Source organism: Microcaecilia unicolor, chromosome 13, assembly GCF_901765095.1.
Source record: "Microcaecilia unicolor chromosome 13, aMicUni1.1, whole genome shotgun sequence".
NCBI lineage: Eukaryota > Metazoa > Chordata > Amphibia > Gymnophiona > Siphonopidae > Microcaecilia > Microcaecilia unicolor.
The window spans coordinates 64,119,968-64,147,185 of NC_044043.1; the positions used below are offsets into that span (position 1 = coordinate 64,119,968).

General features: G+C 44.3%; 1 protein-coding gene across 1 annotated transcript in view; it reads left to right on the forward strand.

The window, feature by feature from the left end:
* MTOR (mechanistic target of rapamycin kinase) overlaps positions 1–27,218 on the forward strand; it is a 181,479-nt gene that overhangs the window by 65,151 nt on the left and 89,110 nt on the right. Inside the window, 10 exon segments of the mRNA XM_030185556.1 lie at positions 3,906–3,996; positions 4,113–4,261; positions 4,467–4,609; positions 5,483–5,645; positions 5,755–5,900; positions 8,105–8,180; positions 14,537–14,676; positions 19,831–19,931; positions 21,170–21,285; positions 22,526–22,603. Of these exon segments, the coding sequence (XP_030041416.1) occupies positions 3,906–3,996; positions 4,113–4,261; positions 4,467–4,609; positions 5,483–5,645; positions 5,755–5,900; positions 8,105–8,180; positions 14,537–14,676; positions 19,831–19,931; positions 21,170–21,285; positions 22,526–22,603 (1,203 nt within the window).

Here is a 27,218-nt window from a genome sequence, read left to right on the forward strand (position 1 = left end):
TTAGGAGAGATCATGAGCTCCATGTGCTGTGCCTAACCCCCACAGGAAGTTGCATGGGTGTGACCTCTCTAAGTAATTCACATCAGAGGTCACAGAGTAATCACAGAGAAAAAACATTTCTGACAGGCAATGCATGTTAAATACAATACATTCCAACAAATTGGAGTAAAATTGCTCAAATAAATCACAAATAAAAATATTTCAGATAAGAAAGCAAAGGTCCAGTCAAACAGAGCTTAAAAATGCATCTTGGAGCACCTCGTTTGTGTTCGTTAGCAAATACCACCAAAAAACACTGGCCTTGTTCTCCAGCTACTGAACCGAATCTGTCCTCCAGAGTATACATGTTCAGGTCCTCAACCCCATATCATTTTCGTTGCTTTTCTCTCAACTGCTTCAAATCTTTTTATGTCCTTAGCAAGATATAGCCTCCAAAACTGAACACAGTACTCCAAGTGGGGCCTCACCAACGACTTATAGAGGGGAATCAGCACCTCCTTTCTTTTGCTGGTTATACCCCTCTCTATACAGCTTAGCATCCTTCTAGCCGTGGCCACTGCCTTTTCGCATTGTTTTGATACCTTAAGATCCTCGGACATCATTACCCCAAAGTCCCTCTCCTGAGCTGTGCTATCAATCTCTGTCCTATCTGGTACGTCTCCTCTGGATTTCTGCACCCCAAGTGCATCACTCTGCACTTCTTGGCATTAAATTTTAACTTATATGTATACACAATACAGAAACCTGCAATCAACCTTCCTCACTTTTTAAAAATAAATTTTTATATGCGTGATAGTGCTCAGAAGCAGGGTATACATCACCGAACTGATACCAGTTCTTTATTTGTCACCCAGAACTGCCATCATAGCGCTTGAACCCTCCTCCCTGCCTCTTACGTTCAAAACTTTCCACTAGTATTTCTTCCTAGCATGTTATACATAATACCTTGAATCACTTACCTGCAGATTGGGTTAAGATGGTTACTGGTTCCCGGCAGTGGTCTGTCTTATTGGTGACCTCCCGGATTCCTCTGTGATAAACCATGCAATGTGTTTAAAAGCTGTGCAAATTACTGTTTAAAAGCTATTTCTAATACCCCACTATATAGCTACATATTAAATTTTAACTGCCAGACCTTTGATCATTCTAGTTTTTGGAGATTGCTTCTCATGGTTTCTACTCCCTCAGGGGTATCCATTCTGTTGGCAATCTGTGTGTCATCCACATAAAGGCAAACTTCTCTTTCCTTTGGCAGCAACTTCATTATTTTTCCTACCACCGACATCAGTAGATCAGGACAGGCAGACAGACAGACTTTTTCCATTGGAGTACTTTTCAGGGTCTGACATCTGGGATTCCGATTATTAACCAGAACTATTCTCTGAAGAGGTTTCAACTGGCTTACTATCAGATCCATCTCCATCACATAAGAGAAGTCCCCACCTGAGAAACTCTCCTTCTTTGATTTTGTTTGGGGAAATAGCTGAGGACATCCCAACTTTTTGTTTCTTTTGACCCTAACAAGATGGGGGCTTCCATTAATAAAAACAATCTATCCAATTGGCTGACAGACTGCATTTCCTTTATTTATGCTCGACTTGAAGGTCATGTTGCAGCTCATATTGTCAGAGCTATGGCAGTGTCATAGCCCACTTAAGATCAAACTCCATGGAAAAAATTTGCCAGACTGCAGCATGAACATCTGTTCATGCATTTACATTTCACTGCTGTTTGAAAAGGGATTCATGACGCGGCAGGTTTGGCCAGACAGTCCCCCAGAACCTTTTTAGGCATTAGAATCCAACTTCATCCCACAAGGCCCATTTATTTTCTGTTCCAGGCAGTCTTTCAAAAAAAAAAAAATATATATATATCTATATATATAAAAGGCAAGACCAACGTTCTGAAGCCTCCAGCCGGAAGTGTGAAGCGCCAGAGATATCCGTTTTCCCCATGAGTGAAGGAAAACAGCACAGCACGAAATCCCTCTCTCTGTAACAGTGAAGGACTCCGAGGGGGAGGGGAGAGAGATGCCCTCACTCTCTCTGTAACACAGAACAGCAGGAAACTTAACACTGAAGGACTGGACTCCAAGGGGGGAGGGGGAGGGAGAAAGGGCAGAGGGCAGGGACACACACTCCCACATGCACACTCTGAAGAAAACTTTGCTAGCCCCCGTTTCATTTGCATCAGAAACGGGGCTTTTTTACTAGTATATATATAAAAGGCTACCTGCTACCAGAAATATATTGACATCTGTATGTTGCATTACCTTGTTGATGTTTTCCCTTTTTTTTTTGTTGAAAGGCAGCCTGTAGCTAGCGAGTCCATTCTATGAGAACTTGCTATCCTGCTTGCCCACAGAGAAAACCAAGTTACTTACCTGTAGCAGATGTTCCCCATGGATGGCAGATTTACAAGTTTTCACATACCCATCCACCTTCCCAAGGAGCTGTATTCTACTCTTAGGAAATAACTAGACTGAGATGGTCACACGCAGCAGGTGGGAAATGGTGTGCATGTGTGGTGAGGTGGCTCCAAACTTTTTAGTATTACGAAACTCTAGTAGCTTCCTGTATAGGCTCTGTTGGTCATGGTTTATGGTATTTATTTGTATCCCACATGATCCAAGGTAGATTAGTCATAGCATACGTAAATCAACAAAAATAAATTAAAACATGTGAGGGCTTGTATCCTGCTGCCCATGGAGAACAGTAGCTACAGGTAAGTAACTTGGTTTTATTTGTATAAATGTAATAAATAAATAAATACATTTATAATCTGCCCAACATCACCTGCTACTTGGGATGTACAACTTTTCAGGGTTAATTTATGGACCTATGATCAAATTTTTAAAAGTATGTGCTTAAATGTAAACCCCTCCACAATCCTATTCCAGGAGTGCCTGTGTTCATTCCAGTAAACTTAGCATAAAGAAATGTATGTGAATAAGACTTGGGTACATATGTTTTGCCTGTTTTATAAAGGCAACATGTGAGCCTCTATATCTTTTATAAAATAGTGCACCAGAAGGTTTTTGCACAAACTTAGCATTTGCTCTGCGATAGGAGTAATGTTATATGTTGGTAAGTGTATGCACGTATTTTATGAAATACATATATATGTACTGATCCCACTCCACTTCAATCATTTTCCTCCCCTGGGGATGCCGGTGAAGTGGAGGACTAGCCTAATGGTTAGAGAAGTGGGCTGAGAACCAGGGAAACGTGTTCAAATCCTGCTTTCACTCCGTGTGATCTTTAGTAAGTCACTTAACCCTCTATTGCCTCAGTTACAAACAAATTGTAAACCCTCTGGGGACAGGAAAATAAAGGGTAACGGGTCATGTATTTGATATACCACCTTTGTATAGTACAACCAGAGCAGGTACTTTCTGTGTCCTGAGTGACTCACATTCTTTTGTATGTGGGACAGTGGAGGGTTAAGTGACTTGCTCATGGTCACAAGCAGCTGCAGTGGGAATCAATTCTGGTTCTCCAGGTTCTCAGCCCTCTGCACTAACTATTCCTCTGTACCTTACTGTACCTGAATTTAACCCACCTTGATTTACAAAAAAATAGGCGCTCAGAAAATAACGTCCACTTTTATACATATACACATAGGAGGAGGAAAGGGAAGGGTTTTGGATTTAGCTCATGCCCATTTTTTTTATGTGATTATACTCCTGGATGATTTTATAAGTGCCTACTAGTTAAGCATTGAAAACCATGCTCTACACACTAGTTATTATAAAATTACCCCCCCCCCCCCCCCACACCTTTATATCTGTAAAGGAAATGGTTCCAGCCTATTTTGAGAGAAAATTCCAGTATTCCTTACTGTGTTGTACGTCTCTTATTCTTACCCTTTATAGTAACGCTGTGTTTGTTGTTGTTTTTTTACAGTACCAGATTTTTATACCAATGGTAAACAAAGTTTTGGTTCGTCATAGAATAAATCACCAGCGCTATGATATTCTCATTTGTAGGATTGTAAGGTGAGCTTTGTAGTACAAAAAGAGTGCATATGAGGTGGGGGAGGGCTGATCTCCTGTCATATATGATTTCCTTTGTGTATATTGTAGCGTCATCATTCTGATGGTCCTTGTTCATAGGGATACACTCTTGCTGATGAAGAAGAGGATCCCTTGATCTATCAGCACCGAGTAATGAAAGGGAACTTGGGAGATGCATTAGCCAGTGGCCCTGTAGATCCTGGACCTATGAAGAAATTGCATGTTAGCACCACCAATTTACAGAAGGTGAGATGCTGAACACCTTGTTGCATCTTATAATTTTGGAAACCTTAGATTGAGGGAGTCCTGTAGATATTAGAGTGTTGTCCAAGATGAGGGGAGGCAGAGGGAAAGGATCAGAAGGGCAGGATTGGTGATAAGGTATCTGGTTGTGGAATGGAGTGGAGGCCAAGATACATGTTATGAGGTTGCGTCTTGCTATTTTACTCAGGCTTGGGGTGCTGCCAGGAGAGTATCAAAGGATGATTGGTTGGAGTGGTTGAGACGACTGAGCGTTGAGCTGCTGAAGGACTCCTCATCACCAGCACTGCGTTCCTGTTGGTCTCTGGCACAGGCTTATAACCCCTTGGCAAGGTACTGATTGTCTCATAACAGGAGCATTGAAAAAGAGTAACTTGATATTTCCATCCAGTCCAACAGGATTACAACAATTATGAATGGAGTGAAGGAGTGGCCCTGTGGATTGTTGTAGTATTAGTGGCACTGTTTTGGAACGGTTTAGGGGTTTCTTGATGAGTAGATTCTCTAAGGTGAAAATGAAGGGGAGTATTGTCCACCACATGGAACCCAGGTTGCGGAGTTCCTCATGGCACTTCTATTTCAACAATACTATTCAATCTTATAATGGTGTGCTTGGGAAGGAAGCTGCATTAAAGCTATTAATTTATGCCGATGATGTTTGCTCCTTTTATGGGAGAATTTCTGAATATAACCCTAAAAGTAAAGTTAGGGTTGAATATGTTAGAAGAGTGGGCTTCGACGTTTTAAGTTGAAATTGAATGAGGGAAAAACTAAGTTCTTGTTGTTTTGCAGTTCATTTAATATGATTGATGATAAGGCTCTAAGCTTTGATGGAATCAATTTTCCTTTAGAGTCCTCCTTAAAAATCTTAGGTGTGATTTTTGATAGCTGTCTCACATTTGAATTACAGACGCAAGCAATAGCTATTAGTTTTTAAAATATTATGGCGATTGAAACATCAGATCTAACATTACTCCCAGAAATATCTGGAGAAAGTCATCTGTCATATGACCCATCAGTGTACTTGGATGCACTGCTGTACTCTAGGAACATACTGTATATGACTTGCAAACCATTTTGTTCTCTCTGCCTCTCAGGTCCTTGCTGATCTCTGTTATAGTCTTTCTTTTCTGCTTATCAGAAGTCAATGAAGATCAACAGGGGCAGTTTTTATTTATTTTATTTTTTTCTGTCTTGGGTCCACAGAGATCTCTTTAATGCAGCCTTCCTTTCCTGCTGGTCAGAGCTGAATGAAGATCAGCAAGATGAACTGATCCGGAGTATTGAGCAAGCTCTGACTTCCCAGGACATTGCTGAAGTAACACAGACGTTGCTGAATCTGGCTGAGTTCATGGAACACAGTGACAAGGTAAATGATATTCACACATTCACCTTTTCCAGTGGAAGATAGATAATTGGGGAGAGTTGCAGAGTGCAATTATGAGGTCTGTATGAATGCTGTCTGTGCTTTTGAACAGGGCCCTCTTCCACTGAGGGATGATAATGGCGTTGTGCTACTTGGAGAGAGAGCTGCTAAATGCCGAGCATATGCCAAGGCTCTACACTACAAGGAGCTCGAGTTCCAGAAGGGCCCTACCCCTGCCATTCTTGAGTCTCTTATCAGGTAGAATTATAGAAGGCTAACGTAGTGCCATTGATTGGCACATTTCTCTCATGTGACCATATCTTTGACTGGTGATGGTGTCAATTGTGCAGTGTGTCTGAGAGATAGTATGTGGTCTGAGAGAACGGGGAACAATTAACACTTTGTGGGTTAGAGTTTTATTTATTTATTAAAAAGTCCATATATTCCGCTTAATCCATAGTTCGCAGCAGATTACAAATTTACATACATAATATAAAAACAAACCAGACATAACATTATAACATCATAAAATAACTCACTGAATCAATCTAAATCTTCACAAACAGTTCTTAGATCTTCATTCTTCACCTCATCTATATGCTAGCATAAACAACAGTTCAGGAGATGGGGTGCTATTCTGTAGGACAGCATGGGAATTGGAGCTCTGGAGAAGAATTCTGTTTGAAAGGACACTGTTAGGGTTTGATGCTTTGGGAGGGGGATGCTATCCTTCTTGACTCTATGGTGATTAGTGAATTGTGAGGGAGATACTCTTCTGTAGGACTGTCCCAGGAAGCTGTGTACTAAGCTAAGGAAATGAGATGAGGGTTTCTTTTCTCAACTGAATAAATTATTTTCAGGTAAACGCTAAAGAGTTATTTTACTGTGAGGTGATACAGTGTCATTTGTTTTAACTAAAAAGCATTAAACAAATGGGATAAGCTTGGACAGATAAAGTGCCTCTGATTATGAAGATCACAATGGAAAGGAGACTCTGATATGAGGGCTCATTGAATGAGGGTGAGAGGAGGTAGATTCAGTGGTACTCTAAGGAAAGTCTCGGCAGCCATCTTGGAACTGGAGACGGTATAGGCAGGAGCAGCTGTAAATTACCCCTGCCTATACTGGCTCCAATCTCAAGTTGGCTACCAAGACCTTCAGCGGCAGTCTCGTGAGACTACCACTGAAGGTCCTGGTGGCCGTTCTGGCAGCAGAGATGGCAAAAGTGAGAGTGACTATGAATCACTCTTGCTCTGGTTAGCCACTAGACCACCAGGGCGCCTGAGGTAGGCCCCAGGGGAGGGTTGCTGGCTGATGGGTGAGTCCCGGAGGGGGAAAGGGAGGCTGTGTGCAGCAGTGGAGGGAGTGGATGTGGGGGAGTTTTGGTTTCAGCCAAACTCAAACTCAGATTTCAGGCCAGTTTTGATGCCAAAACCAAAACTGAAATTTGGTTAGTCTCTATTGCTGACCTAAGTGCCCAGGATGGCTGATAAAGCTTTAGTAGCATGACAAAAACTACTGGAGCCTCATTACTCAAGGCTTTACACACCAAAATGAGAATCTTAAATGTTATTCTTCAACCATTTGTCAAAACCATAGAATGCAAAACCATGTTATGTGCTTAAAACAGCTAGCCTTTGTCAGTGTGTCCAACAGTAGCTTCAGGATCTGCACGCACTTTCCACTTACTAAAAAATAGTTTAGGTATGTACTGTGCTAATTGGTTAGTACAGCTACATTGCAGCACGCTAACTGATTAGCGTGTGAGCCCTTAACTGCCTAGAAAATAGGTGTTGGCAAGTTCTCATGTGCTAATGGCCACGCGCTAATGGGGAAATTAGCATGAACCATTAATTGAGAAAATAGGGTCATTTTACCGCCACACTAAAAGTGGCCTCGGCACATGGGGATAGCGCTGGCCACTTTTTAGTGCAGCTTAGTAAAAGGGCCCCTATATTTGTTAAACAGTTTAGACATTTATTCTGGATCCTTGGTAAACAATATTTGACTGTTTCAGGTTTCTGAGGTTTTGGTAAAGGTTGAATATTACTATTATTTTTTAATTTCTTTCAAGCCATTTAGTGCTAAATGTAGTTTTGGTACCTGCTAGAATTCAGACCCTCTCCAAGGCTAAGCATATTTTCTTTTGTTATACTACTGATAATTTCTGTTTGTTAGTTTTTGAATTTCTAACTTCTCTATTTTGAGTGCTGTTCCTTAAACCCCCCCCCCCCCCCCAAGCTTTTTAATAAATACAAGCTTGGAGGTGGATTCACTTCAAAGATGGTATACAGGCCCTAGGAGATGTAAGGGTTTGGTGTCATATGTCATTGAGCCTGCAAATAGGTGGGGGAATGTGGGATACAAATGCAGTAAATAATAATAATATGTTATTCTGTTTGTATGCCAATTAGAGAGGTAGTGATTGAATAATTTTGCTATTTCTTTTCTTTCTCTCTTAGCATTAACAATAAGCTCCAGCAGCCGGAGGCAGCAGCAGGGGTTCTGGAATATGCCATGAAACACTTTGGAGAACTGGTGAGTTTATGTGATAGGTGAATCATTTAGCTATAGCATTTCCGGGTAGTTAAGCCGGAATTTGAACAAGCTACATCTAATTTAACTGAAGCCAGGCTGGTGACTGACTTTTTCATATAACCTATCAAAGGCAGGTTTTGTGATGGTGTACTGTGTTTGGCCTCTGCCATAAGGAAGCAAAACTGTCTGATCTCCTGTCTATAAAGTGGCAAGAAAACACTACTTGGCTCCTTTTACAAAGTGGTGCTACCAATTTCACAGCATGCTGAATGCGAAGAAGCCCATTTAGTCCCCATGCGCTTCTTTGCATTTAGCTTATGCTAATCAGTAGCATCACTTTGTAAAAGGAGCCCTAAGTTCTTAGCTATCTCAAGCTTATTTTTATGAATAGAACAGCAGCTATGGGGCCAAAATAGCAGAGTATGCGGTCCTTAGCATACTAATTTTACTAGGGCTTTAATACAGATTTTTTTTTTTGTGCACTGATATAACTTCCAGTGCAGCAAGGGTTTGAGTATACAGAAAATCTGTGCTAAGCAGGAAGTAAAGCACTGTGCTAATCTTAGCATAATGTGCATGGAAATGCCTGCTAATGAGATGCATATAGAAATAATTGTGATCTAGCAAAGAGTCCTAAATTGTAAAACATTTTTTTACTCCCTGGAGGTGAAATACATTTTTTTAAAATACAGATGTTATAAGGTTAGTGGTACCCTGGTGTGTCCCGATGTTCACAAGACTGGTACCATGGTGTGCCCCTCCCTTACCTAGACCCGGGGCTTGGTGCCTGGTGTACCCTGACTACACCCACAGCCAGAGCCTGATTTAGTGTTGCTTCTAGGTTTTCCCTGTAAGCAACACCATATCTCATGGAGGCTGCCTAAACAGGACAAGCATGCCTTTCAGTTTTGCCCTGCCATCAGCACTGCAGGCCATGGATATCCTCCAAAGCAGGATGGGGAAAATAGTGGAAACTATTATAAAGAATAAAATTACGGGACACATAGACAATGGGACAGAGTCAGCATGGGTTCAGCCAAGGGAAGTCTTGCCTTACCAATTTGCTTTATTTCTTTAGTAGAGAGGTGTGGTAGCCGTGTTAGTCCACTTTTATGGGACTTCATATACTGCCTTTCTGTGGTATTTTGCAACTATATTCAAAGCGGTGGAGGAGTGGCCTAGTGGTTAGGGTGGTGGACTTTGGTCCTGGGGAACTGAGGAACTGAGTTCGATTCCCACTTCAGGCACAGGCAGCTCCTTGTGACTCTGGGCAAGTCACTTAACCCTCCATTGCCCCATGTAAGCCGCATTGAGCCTGCTATGAGTGGGAAAGCGCGGGGTACAAATGTAACTAAAATTTAAAAAATATATATATATACAGGTACATATTTTGTACCTGGGGCAATGGAGGGTTAAGTGACTGGCCCACAGTCACAAGGAGCTGCAGTGGGAATTGAACCCAGTTCCCCAGGATCAAAGGCCGCTGCACTAACCACTAGGCTACTCCTCCACGCCAGGTAATCAATAGAAATAAAACAAAACATATATGAGAAAGCTTTGTGATAAATGTGTTTAGCTATATTGGGATGTATGTAAAGAAAAAAGTTAATAAAAAGAATTATAAAAATAAAAAAAAAGAAATAAAACAAAATAAAACATGGAAAAAAAATAAGATGATACCTTTTTTATTGGACATAGCTTAATACATTTCTTGATTAGCTTTCGAAGGTTGCCCTTCTTCGTCAGATCGGAAATAAGCAAATGTTGGTAGATGACAGTATATATAAGTGAATTGTATATCTATCTAGAAAATATGGAGATGTCACAAGAAATAGCATCAAATTGTCTGACTGACAAAACAATCACTGAAATAGAACTTTTTACAGAGGAAAGGCCTCGAGAAGCCCCCAGCATTTACTAAAGCTTCAGGGGCTGGGCTTCTTCATCATCGGCCAGAAAACCTCTGTGGATGTATTTATTTTCAGTTTCTAATTTTTACGGAGTCTCTTAGTGCATTTGAATCCACACCAGATATTACTTAGCTTTTTCAGGTGTTTGAACATGCGGGTCCTTCTTACACTGTGACCACAACATCAAAGCATTTCGGTGACAGTCTAACAGGATGGGGGTGGATGGATGAGATATCCATGGAGACAGGAGGGTGACAAACAGAGCAGTACAACTTTATGGTTTATAATGGGCTAGAAAACCCAGATCTTTGTTAAGTCCTGTCTGGTGGGTGTCAAAATATTTAATCATTCTGACTTCAAAGGTCTTACATTCCTGCATTGTTTTAAAGTTACCTTTCAGGATTCTTACTATGAAATCACTGGTACAGTGTTCGGGTTTTGTAAAGTGCTGCCCACAGGCATGGCATCCTGGCTGGCACTGGCATTTTTCATGTGATGTCTATGTCTTTAGCATCTGGCTTGTTTCTCCAATATAGCATCCTTCGTCACATTTTTTACACTGAATGATATATACCACATTGGAAGATGAGCATGTAAAGGATTCCTTTATGTTGAATATTTTTCCTTTGTGAATGACTGTGGGGTCCTGTGAAATGTACTGCTCTGTTTGTCACCCTCCTGTCTCCATGCATATCTCACCTATCCACCCCCATCCTGTTAGACTGTCACTGAAATGCTTTGATGTTCCCATGCATATCTCCCGGTCTCTCACCTATCTACCCCCATCCTGTTAGACTGTCACTGAAATGCTTTGATGTTTCACTTATATATACTATCATCCACCAACATTTGCTTATTTCCGATCTGACGAAGAAGGGCAACCTTCGAAAGCTAATCAAGAAATGTATTAAGTTATGTCCAATAACAAAGGTATCATCTTATTTTCTTTTCCATGTTTTATTTCTATTGATTACCTTTATTTCTTTGAAGGCGTAAATAAACATGTGGATAAAGGTGAGCCGTTTGATGTAGCATATCTAGATTTTTAGAAAGCTTTAGACAAAGTTCCTCATGAGAGACTCCTGAGAAAATTAAAAAGTCATGGGATAGTAGGCAATGTCCTCCTATGGATTAGGAATTGGTTATTAGACAGAAAACAGAGGGCAGAGTTAAATGGCCATTTTTCTCAATGGAGGAGGTGAATAGTGGCGTGCCGCAGGGATCTGTATTGGCTCCGGTGCTATTTAACATATTTATAAATGATCTGGAAAATGGAACCACGAGTGATTAAATTTGCAGGTGACACAAAACTATTCAAAGTTGTAAAAACGCATGCGGATTGTGAAAAATTACATGAAGACCTTAGGAAACTGGAAGACTGGGCATCCAAGTGGCAGATGAAATTTAATGTGGACAAATGCAAATCATAGTTACCTGATGCTGGGGTCCACCTTAGGAGTCAGCACTCAAGAAAAAGATCTAGGTGTCATTATAGACAATACACCAAAATCTTCTGCCCAGTGTGCGGCAGTGGCTAAAAAAGCCATCAGGATGCTAGGAATTATTAGGAAAGGGATGTAAAATAAGAACAAAAATATTATAATGCCTCTGTATCGCTCCATGGTGCGACCTCACCTTGAGTATTACGTTCAACTCTGGTTGCCTTACCTCAAAAAGATATAGCGGAATTAGAAAAGGTTAAAAAAAGAGTGACCAAAATGGTAAAGGGGATTTAACTCCTCCCGTATGAGGAAAGGCTAAAGAGGTTAGGGCTCTTGGGAAAGAGATGGCTGAGGGGGAATATGATTGAGGTCTGTAAAATCCTGAGTGGTGTAGAACGGGTGGAAGTGAATTGATTTTTCACGCTCAAAAAGTACAAAGACTAGGGGATGCTCAATGAAATTACATAGAAATAATTTAAAAACAAATAGGAGGAAATATATTTTTTTGCAAAGAATTGTTAAGCTCTGGAACATGCTGCCGGAGGATGTGGTAACGGCGGTTGACATATCTGGGTTTAAAAAAGGTTTAGACAAGTTCCTGGAGAAATAGTCCTTAGTCTGCCATTGAGGTAGACATGGGGGAAGCCACTGCTTGCCCTGGGTTTGGGAGTATGGAATGTTGCTGCTGTTTGGGTTTCTACCAGGTAATTATGACCTGGATTGGCCACTGCTGGAATCAGGATACTGGGCTAGGTGGACCATTGGTCTGACGTAGTATGGCTATTCTTATGTTCTTATATCCATATCAGCGGAAGCAGCATCACAGACCATGGATGCCATGGAAAGTATAACCAGCCAAATAGGTAAAAGAAAGAAATCACAAACAGTTTTAAGTTGAACATTTTTGCATGAACTGTAGAAGTGTGACAAACAAGCATGTTGAGCAATTTATTTATTTATTTATTTATTGCATTTGTATCCCACCTTTTCCCACCTATTTGTAGGCTCAAAGTGGCTTACAGAGTGTGGTTATGACATCATCATTTCATGTTAATAGGTACATTTCTTATAGTTTGAATGCTAGTAAGAGAAGATAAGCATAGTGATTTCATGATGACAAGTACAATTCTTGCTATTTGAAGATTGGGTAGGGGAGGATAGACGGGAAGTGTTAGGTAGGTTAGAGGTGAGCTGTGGTAATTGTGTGATTTGTTGAAGTCGTTTGTAGGCTATGTATTTTTCTTGTAGGCCTTTTGGAAGAGATGAGTTTTCAGAGATTTGCGGAAGCTAGTCAATTCGTCAGTAGCTTTCAGGTCTGTGGGTAGATCATTCCACAACTGCGTGCTTAAGTAGGAGAAGGAGGTTGCCTGTGTCTGTTTGTATTTCAGCTGGGGAAGTGTAGATTGAGATATTTGCGGGATGATCTTACAGCGTTTCTGGGAGGCAAGTCCACAAGGTTTAGCATGTAGATTGGGGCGTCTGCGTGTATGATTTTGTGTACTATCGTGCAGATCTTGAACTCAACACGTTCTTTGAGTGGGAGCCAATGGAGTTTCTCTCTTAAGGGTTTAGCACTTTCATATTTATTTTTTCCAAATATGAGTCTGGTGGCTGTATTCTGGGCTGTTTGGAGTTTTTTGATAGATTGTTCTTTGCAGCCGGCATATAGTGCATTACAGTAGTCCAGGTGACTTATTACCATTGACTGTACCAAGGTGCGGAAGATATGTCTCGGGAAGAAAGGTTTTACTCTTTTGAGTTTCCACATTGAGTGGAACATTCTCTTCGTTGTATTCTTCACATGAGTATCAAGTGTGAGGTTTTGGTCGATGGTCACTCCAAGAATTTTTAGGTTTTGCGCGACGGGAAGAGAACAGTAGGTATTTTTGTTGTGTTAGGTTAGTACAAGACATTGTGTTTTCTCTGCGTTGAGTTTCAATTTGAACACATTAGCCCAGGAGTGCATGGTTTGGAGGCTTTGATTGATCTCGTTGGTAATTTCGTTTAGATCCTGCTTGAATGGGATGTAGATCGTGACATCGTCTGCATATATAAAGGGATTGAGGTTTTGATTGGCTAGGAGTTTGGCCAGTGGTATCATCATTAGGTTGAAGAGAGTTGGCAAAAGGGGGGATCCCTGGGGAACTCCGCATTCAGGTGTCCATGGGGATGATGTGTCCGCATTGATTGTGACTTGGTATGATCGTGATCAGGAATCCTTTGAACCATTTGGGAACTGTGCCTCCTACTCCGAAGTAATCTGGTATCTGTAATAGTATTTCATGGTTGACCATGTCGAAGGCGCAATATACACATAGAAATGCATTTCAAAGTGCAGATTCCATTGTAAGAATTGGATTATACAGTGGCTGTGGTCAGTTGTACCAGCAAGAAAAGGTACTAGGAAGAATGCACAATCCTTTTAAAATTAGACAGTAACAAACTTTCAGACTGTTTTGTGTTTTGTTTTTCTAGCAATGAACAGCATAGAAGCTGTCAAAGGACGAGTTAGTTCTGCAGAGGTCCAATCAAAGAGGTTGATTGTTTAAAAAGAAATCTGATGATGAAACATCAAAATTTCAGTAACTGTAATCCAAATTGTAAAGGCAGGTATGAAAAAAATAAACCAACAAATTTAGCATTAGGGCATGAAAAAGAAACACCCAGTACTAGTGAGATGCAGGAAAGAACCATTAACTATAGTGAGATGCAGATGTGATGTATGAGTCATTCAATTTCACCTTGGAGACAAACCAGTGGAAAGGAACATGTTATCATTTGTAAAGGATGACAAATCAGTGACAGAGAAGTACTTATCCAGTAACTATTAAGGAGTCCACATGATGCAATGCCAGCTTCTGCTCTCAAGGACACAGTATATTGCATGTCCTCTCTCTTCAAACTTTTTATTTTAAGAAAATGCAGTTGGCCATCTTTTTAAGTCAGTATATCAAATTTTAATAAACTTGAAACCTTGTATCAATGTCTCTTTCCTGTGCTGCAGGAGATCCAGGCTACCTGGTATGAGAAGTTACACGAGTGGGAAGATGCACTCGTGGCCTATGACAAGAAGATGGATGCCAACAAAGATGACTCTGAGCTGATGCTGGGACGCATGCGTTGTCTGGAAGCCCTGGGCGAGTGGTAAGATGGTCAGCTGGGGGATGTTAAAAGGGAGGATATCAGTGAGCACATCAGTAAATACCACAGTTAGGACCACACTTCCTGATCCTGGTCTGTTCATTCCGTGCATCTTTTGCTAGGTTTTGTTTCCAGATCAAGAACAGTCTGTAAGAGATTGAAAGTCTGTTTGATGCCATACAATAGGAAAGGGTTTCTGGACTGTTTGAGTCAGAGGTTGACACAGTTGTAAATGAACAGGATTGGAATGGGGACTTATATTTGTCCAAGATGGTTTAATCAAGCCTCTTCAATAATCATATAATTTATAGCATTGTCTGACATTATTTTTGTGGGGTTCAGGCACTGCCCAGTGAAGAGGTTCTCCTCCGTCATGTTATTTCTTATGCTCTGGTAACTCATAGAATACAACAGTGCTACACAGACCTTCAGGCAGGCTTGATATGTAATGGGGTGCGTGGCTTGACAAATTTATTTACACTATTACATTACATTACATCTGGACATATCCCGCTACCATCTTTTAGTTCTAAGCAGGTTACAGACATAAAAAGACACCAGAACAAAACTGGGAATTACATAAATCACTTAAAAATTAATACAGCCTGCTTATAATACATATTTCTTAAATAAGAAAGTGTTGATCTTCTTTCTAAATAGAAGATATGCATTCCAGCAATATCCTTTCACAATCTAGCAGCTTGAACAGCTAAAGATTTTTGAAAGAGCATTAATCTCCTTTTAACCTTAGCAGAAGGAAAGGTGAAAAAATTAGCACTATCACATCCCTTAGTTCTAAAAGGGGCTGCAAAGCAAAAGTGGGTGAGCAAATAGCTAGGAACTGAGCCTTGTAATATTTTAAAAAGAAAACAAGCAAATTTAAAAAGCACTCTAGTTTCAATTGGTAACCAGTGAAGTTTAATGTAAAATGGGGAAACACTCTCAAATTTAAATAGCCCAAAGATTGGTCGAATTGCCTTATTTTGCACAGTTTGAAGCCTCTTCAATAGCCTCTTCTTGGAACCCAGATAAACTGAGTTGCAATAATCAAGGGATAGACAGTAGTAATACATGCACTAAGTGATCATATCGGTTGACCTAAAAATGTTTTTTGAATAGTACACAGTTTTCCCATTAAGAAGAAACATTTTTTAACTAGTGTATTGACTTTCGCTTCCATAGAGATGGAACTGTCTATTTGAGCTCCCAAGATCCTAACAACCAAAGAAAACTTGTATTCAACTTTGTTAATAGTAATAGTCTTAGGAATTTGCTCTGGGTTAGTATTGAAACTTGGAACTTTAGTATTCCTTATCATCTGCTGCAGACCATTCACGACGAGTGGGTAGTATGCACTTCTACCAACAGAGGGAAGACTGAGAACTACTGACTAGTGACACCTGTATAAGGGTCTGTGCCTGACCTGATCAGTTGCATTTGTTTTACCAGAGGTAGATCCACGTAATGTCATATCAGTGGGTCCTTGATATAATCAAGAGCGGTTATGCACTGGAGTTTCGTCGCCCTCTTCCAGATGCTTTCCTCATGTCTTCTGTCAAGGCACAGGCCGTCCGTCAGACCTTGGAGCGGCTGTTGGCACTTTCGGTGCTGGTTCCAGTTCCTCCGTGCCAGAGAGGTTCTGGGAGGTATTCCATTTATTTTGTGGTGCCCAAGAAGGAAGCTTCCTGGTATCTGATTTTTTTATTTCAAGCAGGTGAATAGAGCATTGCGTGTGGCTTCTTTTCACATGGAGACCCTCCGGTCGGTAATAGGGGCAAATGTATTGCCTTTCTGATATGAAATAATCAGAGTGGTTTACAGACATGGTCTAGTAGTAAATATTATATATCAATATACTAAAAATATAAGTTGTCAATCAGTATAAAGCATATGTTCCCTAGATCTGCAGGTGTGTCCTGCAGGTAACGGCGAGGGTCTACCCTCTCTGTAAAGTTGTCTCTCATAGCCTAGGTTAAAATCTTTTCAGGTTGAAGTGTCTCTGTGCATTTGTTTGACATCAAATGAAATCAGCAAAAAAAGCACCTAACAATCTCAAGAAAGGATCTCAGTAGTCTCCAAAGCCTCGTGTATTAAAGCATGCATTTTATTGGCTATTTAAGCGGATCCGTACAGAGATTCTGTTTTTTCCAGGACCGATAGTACTACAAGAGTTCTGTGCCTATCCATGGGGAATTTGTCTTTTTTTTTTTTTTTTTGTACTGGCTTCCTCCCTTCCTCCCATATTACCTGAAGCTATTGAGTATTCCAGGAATTTTTCATCTTAACTATAGTTGCTCAGTATCTGATGTCTGATGCATAGAGGGAAATAAAATGAATTCTTAATTTTCTTCGGTTTCTGAGATCTAGTGGCCAGTACAGTTTTTCTCTTGCAGGAAGCTTGCCATCCAGGTTGCTGTCAAATTACAGCCAAAGTTCCATGCATGGACCCTGTGGGAAAATTCAGGAGAGCTGGTTGGGTTGGATTTCTGAGGTCACCGTGCTCACTGCCATGCATTCCATCTGATTAATCCAGGCTTTCAGACACCTAGTTTGACTTATTGAGGGTAGTTTTATAAGGGGGTATATACCTTGACTCTGGTAGTATTTTAGGCATTGCATGTGTGTGCAAATAACCTCTCATAAAATGCTGATCAATGCTAAAGTATGTGCTTTTGATGACAATTGATACTTTGCCAGTGGGCATGCAGAGGGGGCTGGGGTTTGGGTAGAGTTTGCAAGCACATGCATAAATTATAAATTACTAGTATTTACATGGGTACTTTAAAATATTGTCAAGGACATTTACTCCATTTGGTGTAAACGCCCATGTCTGCCTACCTGTCTTTAAAAGATAACCTTAACCTAGGTGTCTTAAAAGATACTTTAGTTAACTGCTGTCTTCTAAAATTACCTCCAAAGTGTGCTCTGACTGGCACAATACAAGCTGTGTAACTCTTGTTGCCTCTGTTCTTTGTGTTGACAGATCCATGTCTGTCTTCATTTGGAGACTTTCAGAGACAGTGATATTTTGTCATTTTGCAAGGATAATCCTTCCACACAGTACATGAGTTGAAACCCTGAGACTCAGTGCAGTGATTCCTGCCAATTTTCAGTGTGCTTCACTTGCTGCAAATCTATCTGCAAAAATGGTGGAAGCCCTGGGGGCTTCTAAGTGTTCCATAAATTAAAATGGATTAAACAAAAACTGCTTGTCCTTCTGACCTCAACTCAGTGTTATGTACTGAGTCTGTACAGAAAATTAGAGCTGAGGGTGCTATTACAGAACCAGGCCTTCAAAGAAGATGTAAATGCATATATTTTACAAAGTAAATGCATACATTGCGAATGTACCGCGACTGTGCTGAAACTACACCCCCGGAAATGCCCATACACAGGTTGCAAGTAATTAGGTGTGCACTTTGGGAGGAATTCTATAAATGGCACTTAAATTTAGGTGCTAATTCCGCTCCCAAATTTCGGTGTGGAAATGTGTTCCGGCAGATGCAAGGTGCCGAAATGGGGCTGAAACAGCAGATAGGAGCAGAAATACACTTACACGCCCAGTTATAGGATTACGCTTAAGTGTATCCGCGTTCAACCACAAAGGGGGCATGGGTGAGTTGGGAGTACTCTGGAAAATTGTTTGCAGTATTATAGAATACTACAGATGCATGCCCCTGAACCTGTGAGCCCCCAGAGCTCCCTTCTAGTAAGTCACATCTGAAGAAGAGACCTTCAGATGTGACTTACTAGAAGGGAGCTCTGGGGGCTCACAGGTTCAGGGGCATGCATTTGTAGTATTCTATAATACTGCAAACAATTTTCCAGAGTACTCCCAACTCACCCATGCCCCCTTTGTGGTTGAACGCGGATACACTTAAGCGTAATCCTATAACTGGGCGTGTAAGTGTATTTCTGCTCCTATCTGCTGTTTCAGCCCCATTTCGGCACCTTGCGGTCTACAAACGTATGTAGAGCAATGTCTCTTTTTTTTTTTTTTTAATTAGTTCAAGAAATAGTATCACAACCCTGTAGGTTTCACAGGAAGCATGGGGTAACTTCCTGTTCTCTGGAGAGAGTATAGGATAATGGCATTTGCTGTACTGTGGAGACAGTAATTCATAAGACCATATGTGCTGTAGAGGGCCTCCGAGTTTTGGTTTCAGTTTCGGACAAAAGTAAGTGTATTTTCAACTGAAACTAAAACTGGTGCAACCATCTGCTCCCCCCCCCTCCCATATCTCCCGAGCATCTGCCATCCAAGCCCCCCCCCAGATCCTCCCACTAGCTGTGGGGTCAGACACCCCCCACCCCCAAGGCTTATCTTAAAAGCATTTGTGGTGCAGTGGGGTCAGGAGTAATCCGCAAGCTGCTTGAAGTCCCAGCAGCCATATTACATACAGTTCTGGTAGGGATGAGTGTGGATCGTTCTGACCCCACTGCACCACCAATGTTTTTAAAGTAAGCCCAGATGTGTCTTTGTTTGGGCTTGGAGGGGAGGTGGGCTGGATCTTGGAGGTAAGCTGCTCCTATTTGGGGAGTTGGTGTGAGGGGGTGCACCACGGTGTTCTTTATGAAAATTCGGGTGCAGGCTCAGTCTTGGTCAGCCTCTAATGTGCTTTTTGCCCACAATATCTGAAAAAGCCATTTTCTGTTTGATGCTATTTGCAGAATTTTCTTTTCTCTTTGTCAGCAGTATCATGTGTTAGACATGCATACCAGGAAAAGAGAATTTTCTTATTCTGATCCCATATTGCAGAGCTCGGTATCCAGGTTGATTAGATTGATGGGGATTATTTAGGGGTTAGAAAGGAGGCCTGGTTATTTCATAGGGACTTTTCTTGATCTGTTCCTGGCATTGTATGTTGATGAGTGGCCTACGGATTGCATATTGATGTTTGAGAGTTGATAAACTTTTTATTTTTTCAATTGCATTGTTTATTTGGTATATGTCTTACTTGTATGTTTTCATTGTGTATTTGAATGGTTTATCTGACCCAAAATCTTTTGTTATGATTATGGTGACTTACTTGATTGAACAAACAAATTGAACATTTGGAGATTACACCATTACATTAATGTAGCAGAGCTCACACTGCAACTGAAACAGAAAGGCTGTTCAAATACAATCCTAAATTTTCATCTTCTCCTTTCCAGGGGGCAGCTTCACCAACAGTGCTGTGAAAAGTGGACTCAAGTCAATGAAGAGACGCAAGCCAAGATGGCTCGCATGGCTGCTGCAGCAGCTTGGGGTTTAGGTAATGTATGGCTTTATGGGAACTTTCTGTAACAGACAGTGCAGGATGGGGGCACAAGCAATTCAAGGATCACAAACCTGTTACTAGAAAACTCCTTTTAGAAAGACATTAATTTAGCATCTTTCTTTCTCTCTGACTCCCCCCCCCCCCCCCCCCCCCGCACTCTTGATCCAGCATCTTTCCCTCCCCCCAACTGCCTCATGCTTCTTTGGAGGGGCTTACCTTTGCTTTTGTTTAGCCAGAGAAGTCCATGACTGTGCTGCCTGAGCAGCAAGAAAGTTGGCTGCATACTTAAGCCGCTGTCCCAGCTCTACTACTACTACTTAGCATTTCTATAGCGCTGCCAGGGTTACGCAGCACTGTACAAGTTTAAACATGGGGAAGGACAGTCCCTGCTCAAGAGAGCTTACAATCTAAAGGTAAAAACTATGTAGTCAGTGTAGGTATCAGGAATGGGAAGGTGGTTAGGCACCAAAAGCAAGGGAGAAGAGATGGGCCTTGAGTAAGGACTTGAAAATGGGCAGGGAGGGCGTATGGGCTCAGGAAGTCTGTTCCAGGCATAAGGTGATGCGAGGCAGAAGGGGCGGAGTCTGGAGTTAGCAGTGGTGGAGAAGGGTACAGAAAGGAGTGATTTGTCCTGAGAGCGGAGGTTACGGGTGGGAACATATGGGGAGAGGAGGGCAGAGAGGTAATGGGGGGCTGCAGATTGAGTGCACTTGAAGGTCAATAGGAGAAGCTTGAACTGTATACGGTAGCGGATCGGGAGCCACTGAAGCGACTTGAGGAGAGGGGTGATATGAGAGTATTGGTTCACGCGGTAGATAAGACGTGCGGCGGAATTTTGGACAGATTGAAGGGGGGATAGGTGGCTAAGCGGAAGGCCAGCGAGGAGAAGGTTGCAATAGTCAAGACGAGAGGTAACGAGCGAGTGGACGAGGGTTCGGGTGGTCTGTTCAGAGAGGAATGGGCGAATTTTGCTAATATGTGCTTATGCTGCTGAACTGAGCATGTGCGGAAATGCTGATGTTGGCGGCTGAAGCATGCTGCAGACTCCCTCTCTTGCGGAACCCCTGAAAAGAGCTCATGGGACCCAGTTTGAGAATTATTCCTTTAGAATCTAGACCTGTGGGAGTTTGAAGACAGTTTGTGTGGAATTCTCAGATGCAATGCTTTACATAATGTGTCCTGGAATTTGTCACTCGTATCATGCAGTGTACATTAATGGACTTCTTCCCCAGGTCAGTGGGACAGCATGGAGGAGTATACCTGCATGATCCCAAGGGATACCCACGATGGAGCATTTTACAGGGCAGTACTAGCACTGCATCAAGATCTCTTTTCACTGGCTCAACAGGTACGTGCATGCTATCTTCTATCTCTTCCTCTCCCATAGAGATCCTATGTACTTATTCCAAGCTTTCTTGGATCCAGATACAGTCTTCGTCTGCACCACCTCCACTGGGAGCCCGTTCCTTAAATTCACCACCCTTTTTGTGAAAAAGTGTTTCCTCAGGTTACTCCTGAGTCTGTCCCCTTTCACCTCATCCTATGTCCCTTTATTCCAGATCTTCCTTTTATTTGAAAGAGACTTGCCTTCTTGTGCATAGATTTACAGTCCGTACTCGCTATCCCTGTGTTCGGTATTCATGGATTCACTTATTCACGGAAAATAAAGTATAACCCATTCTCGCTATTCATGGGCACTTTTATTTATTTGCGGGCTGCATACTGTAGTGCAAGTGCAAATAAAAGTGTGTTCCCACGAGGAAGAAGATGTTCATAGAGTTGTGCGTGAGTATTATTGCACCAAAAACCTGTATTTGCTGCACTTTTACCCCCCCAAAAAGTGTATAAAGTACATTTGTAAAATGCACAATATAAAAGGGAATGGGACTTGATATACCGCCTTTCTGTGGTTTTTGTAACTACATTCAAAGCAGTTTACATAGTATATACAGGTACTTATTTGTACCTGGGGCAATGGAGGGTTAAGTGACTGGCCCAGAGTCACAGGGAGCTGCAGTGGGAGTTGAACCCAATTCCCCAGGATCAGAGTCTGCTGCACTAACCACTAGGCTACTCCTCCACTCCACTCAATAGGTAAGCTGTTATTTACAAGAAGGCTACATGAAATAAGCTGTTGTTAGCTTTGGTGTATATAAGCAGATGCAATGGCAGAGGAATAGCGTGGACCATTGGAGCCATGGCCCAACCAGTATTTTGCCTAAGACAGCATCAGCAGCTAGGGATCTTGGGGGCATGATAAGAGATTGGCCCCTCCAACCAAAACAGTATTTTTATTTGCCCCTGGCAGAATGGTTGGAATATATATACTTGGGCAGCAGAGTGAGGCTATAGATGGAGTATGGCACAGGGATGGGTATCGGGTATATATGGTGAATTAAACCTCTGAGGCATATTTTCAAAGCACTTAGCCTTCCAAAGTTCCATAGGTTTCTATGGAACTTTGGAAGGCTAAGTGTTTTGAAAATATGCCTCTCTGTCTTTCAAAGGTCAGGGTAGTAAATAAAAATAAAACTTGGATTGGATAGTGATATACAACACTCATCAGAATATTGTCATTTTTGTTTAAGTGCATTGACAAAGCCAGAGATCTACTAGATGCTGAGCTTACTGCTATGGCAGGAGAGAGTTACAGCCGAGCCTATGGGGTAAGTCTGGTACTTTGCCTTCCTTCTTGTCTTTTATTCTTTAGCTATTAAATCATTTTCTCCGAGGACAAGCAGGCTGCTTGTTCTCACTGATGGGTGACGTCCACGGCAGCCCCTCCAATCGGAAACTTCACTAGCAAAGTCCTTTGCTAGCCCTCGCGCGCCCGCGCGCACCGCGCATGCGCGGCCGTCTTCCCGCCCGAAACCGGCTCGAGCCGGCCAGTCCAGTCTTCTTTTGTCCGCACTCGGTACGGTCGTGTTTTCGCCGTGTCGAGCCCCGGAAAGTCGACCTCGCGCGTCCAATTTGTTTTGAACGTGTTTTTTTCCTTCGGGAAAGCTTTGTCCTAGTCGGGAAGTGCTCCGGAAACCCCCCGCCGGGTTTCGTGTAAATCCTCCCCGTACTTCCAGCTTTTTTGCCCCGGTAAGTTTTCTTTCGTCGTCGGGGTAGGCCTCTTTTCGGCCTCGGTCGAGATTTTTTCTCCCTCTAAATTTGGTGCTTCAAATTTCGCCATTTCGGCTTTTGATTTCGCCGGCGTGATTTTTCCGCCCATGACATCGAAGCCTTCCAGCGGCTTCAAGAAGTGCACCCAGTGCGCCCGGGTTATCTCGCTCACTGATCGACACTCGTCGTGTCTTCAGTGTCTGGGGGCCGAGCACCGCCCTCAGAACTGCAGTCTGTGTTCCCTGCTTCAAAGGCGGACTCAGGTAGCGAGACTAGCCCAGTGGAACGTGTTGTTCTCGGGCTCTTCGTCGGCATCGGCACCGGGATCTTCGAGTGCATCGACGTCGTCAGCGTCCAGACCTTCTTCCTCGGCCGCCCCTGCATCGAGTGCATCGAGGCATCGGGCCTCTGCATCGGCGCCGAGACATCGGATAGCTGCATCGACGTCGGTGGTACCAGGACCTCGTCTGCTGATGTCGTCGGACGGTGGTGCATCGGGTGGAGTGCAGGTGAGGGCTGTCCATTCCCCTGCTGGTGGCGGTGAGCCCTCGGGTGGGTCTCCGCCTACCCTGAGGGCTCCTGCGGTACAGCCCCCCCGAGATCGACCTTCTTCAGTCTCGGCCCCGAGGAAGCGACGGATGGATTCGACGTCCTCCTCGTCGGTGCCGGGGAGCTCCGGTGACATGCTTCGGAAGAAATCGAAGAAGCATCGACACCGGTCTCCTCCCCGTGTCGGCACCGAGAGCTCTGGGTCGCCGAGGGATTCGGCACCCAGCAGGCATCGGCACCGAGAGGACCGCTCACCCTCTGTTCAGGAGGTGTCGATGCGCTCCGCTCTGGACAGCCCGGAACAGCCTCCACGCCCGGAACAGGTACTGACGTCGACGCCTGCATCGACCTCTCAGCCTTTCTCTGCAGCCGCTCTAAACGAGAGCCTCCGGGCCGTTCTCCCAGAGATTCTGGGAGAGCTGTTGCGCCCTACCCCTCCGGTACCGGCGGTGCTTGCGCCACCGGTACCGTCGAGCGTGGCGCCGGCTGGCCCATCGCCCAGGTTACCGACCGCGGCCACCTCCCAGGAAGGCTCCCCGACTACGTCGGCGGAGGGAGCTTCGCCGATGCGGGCGAGGGAGTCTACCTCTCGACGCCCCCATCGTGGACGGGGTTCCACGGAGTCGAGCAGGGCGAGGTTGCAGACACAGGTCCGTGAACTTGTGTCTGACACCGAGGGTGAGGCCTCGTGGGAGGAAGAGGAAGATCCCAGATATTTCTCTGACGAGGAGTCTGAGGGTCTTCCGTCTGATCCCACTCCCTCTCCTGAGAGACAGCTTTCTCCTCCCGAGAGTCTGTCTTTTGCCTCCTTTGTCCGGGAGATGTCTACGGCCATCCCCTTCCCGGTGGTTGTGGAGGACGAGCCCAGGGCTGAAATGTTTGAGCTCCTGGACTATCCTTCTCCACCTAAGGAAGCGTCCACTGTTCCCTTGCACCATGTCCTGAAGAAGACATTGCTTGCGAACTGGACCAAGCCATTAACTAATCCCCACATTCCCAAGAAGATCGAGTCCCAGTACCGGATCCATGGGGACCCAGAGCTGATGCGCACTCAGTTGCCTCATGACTCTGGAGTTGTGGATTTGGCCCTAAAGAAGGCTAAGAGTTCTAGGGAACATGCTTCGGCGCCCCCGGGCAAGGACGCTAGAACCTTAGACTCCTTTGGGAGGAAGGCCTACCATTCCTCTATGCTCGTGTCCAAGATCCAGTCTTACCAGCTCTACACGAGCATACACATGCGGAATAATGTGCGGCAGTTGGCGGGCTTGGTTGATGCTCTTCCCCCTGAGCAAGCCAAGCCTTTTCAGGAGGTGGTCAGGCAGCTGAAGGCGTGCAGAAAATTCCTGGCCAGAGGAGTTTATGACACTTTTGATGTTGCGTCCAGGGCCGCTGCTCAAGGTGTGGTGATGCGCAGGCTCTCATGGCTGCGTGCCGCCGACCTGGAGAATAGAATCCAGCAGCGGATTGCGGACTCGCCTTGCCGTGCGGATAACATTTTTGGCGAAAAAGTCGAGCAGGTGGTAGAGTCTCTCCACCAGCGGGACACCGCATTCGACAAGTTCGCCCGCCGGCAGCCTTCAGCTTCTACCTCTACAGGTAGACGATTTTTCGGGGGAAGGAAGACTGTTCCCTATACTTCTGGCAAGCGTAGGTACAATCCTCCTTCCCGACAGCCTGCGGCCCAGGCTAAGCCCCAGCGCGCTCGCTCTCGTCAGCAGCGTGCGAATCAGCAAGGCCCCGCGGCTCCCCAGCAAAAGCAAGGGGCGAGCTTTTGACTGGCTCCAGCAGAGCATAGCCGACATCCAAGTGTCAGTGCCGGGCGACCTGCCTGTCGGAGGGAGGTTGAAAGCTTTTCACCAAAGGTGGCCTCTCATAACCTCCGATCAGTGGGTTCTCCAAATAGTCCGGCAAGGATACACCCTCAATTTGGCCTCACAACCTCCAAATTGTCCACCGGGAGCTCAGTCCTACAGCTTCCAGCACAAGCAGGTACTTGCAGAGGAACTCTCCGCCCTTCTCAGCGCCAATGCGGTCGAGCCCGTGCCATCCGGGCAAGAAGGGCTGGGGTTCTATTCCAGGTACTTCCTTGTGGAAAAGAAAACAGGGGGGATGCGTCCCATCCTAGACCTAAGGGCCCTGAACAAATATCTCGTAAAAGAAAAGTTCAGGATGCTTTCCCTGGGCACCCTTCTCCCCATGATTCAGCAAAACGATTGGCTATGCTCTCTGGACTTGAAGGATGCCTACACACACATCCCGATACTGCCAGCTCACAGACAGTATCTGCGATTTCAGCTGGGCGCACGCCACTTCCAGTACTGTGTGCTACCCTTTGGGCTCGCCTCTGCGCCCAGGGTGTTCACAAAGTGCCTAGCTGTGGTAGCAGCGGCGCTTCGCAGGCTGGGGGTGCACGTGTTCCCATATCTCGACGATTGGCTGGTGAAGAACACATCCGAGGCAGGAGCCCTGCAGTCCATGCAGATGACTATTCGCCTCCTGGAGCTACTGGGGTTTGTGATAAATTACCCAAAGTCCCATCTTCTCCCAGTGCAGAAACTCGAATTCATCGGAGCCCTGCTGGATTCTCGGACGGCTCGCGCCTATCTCCCAGAGGCGAGGGCCAACAACTTGTTGTCCCTCGTCTCGCGGGTGCGAGCGTCCCAGCAGATCACAGCTCGGCAGATGTTGAGATTGCTGGGCCACATGGCTTCCACAGTTCATGTGACTCCCATGGCCCGCCTTCACATGAGATCTGCTCAATGGACCCTAGCCTCCCAGTGGTATCAGGCCGCCGGGGGTCTAGAGGACGTGATCCACCTGTCCACGAGTTTTCTCGAATCCCTGTATTGGTGGACGATTTGCTCCAATTTGACTCTGGGACGTCCCTTCCAAATTCCTCAGCCTCAAAAAGTGCTGACCACGGATGCGTCTCTCCTGGGATGGGGAGCTCATGTCGATGGGCTTCACACCCAAGGAAGGTGGTCCCTCCAAGAAAGCGATCTACAGATCAATCTTCTGGAGTTGCGAGCGATCTGGAACGCTCTGAAGGCTTTCAGAGATCGGCTGTCCCACCAAATTATCCAAATTCAGACAGACAATCAGGTTGCCATGTACTATGTCAACAAGCAGGGGGGCACCGGATCTCGCCCCCTGTGTCAGGAAGCCGTCAGCATGTGGCTCTGGGCTCGCCGTCAAGGCATGGTGCTCCAAGCCACATATCTGGCAGGCGTAAACAACAGTCTGGCCGACAGGTTGAGCAGGATTATGCAACCTCACGAGTGGTCGCTCAATTCCCGTGTGGTGCGACAGATCTTCCAGGCGTGGGGCACCCCCCTGGTGGATCTCTTCGCATCTCAAGTGAACCACAAGGTCCCTCAGTTCTGTTCCAGGCTTCAGGCCCACGGCAGACTGGCGTCGGATGCCTTCCTCCTGGATTGGGGGGAAGGTCTGCTGTATGCTTATCCTCCCATTCCTCTGGTGGGGAAGACTTTGTTGAAACTCAAGCAAGACCGAGGCACCATGATTCTGATTGCTCCCTTTTGGCCGCGTCAGATCTGGTTCCCTCTTCTTCTGGAGTTATCCTCCGAAGAACCGTGGAGATTGGAGTGTTTTCCGACCCTCATC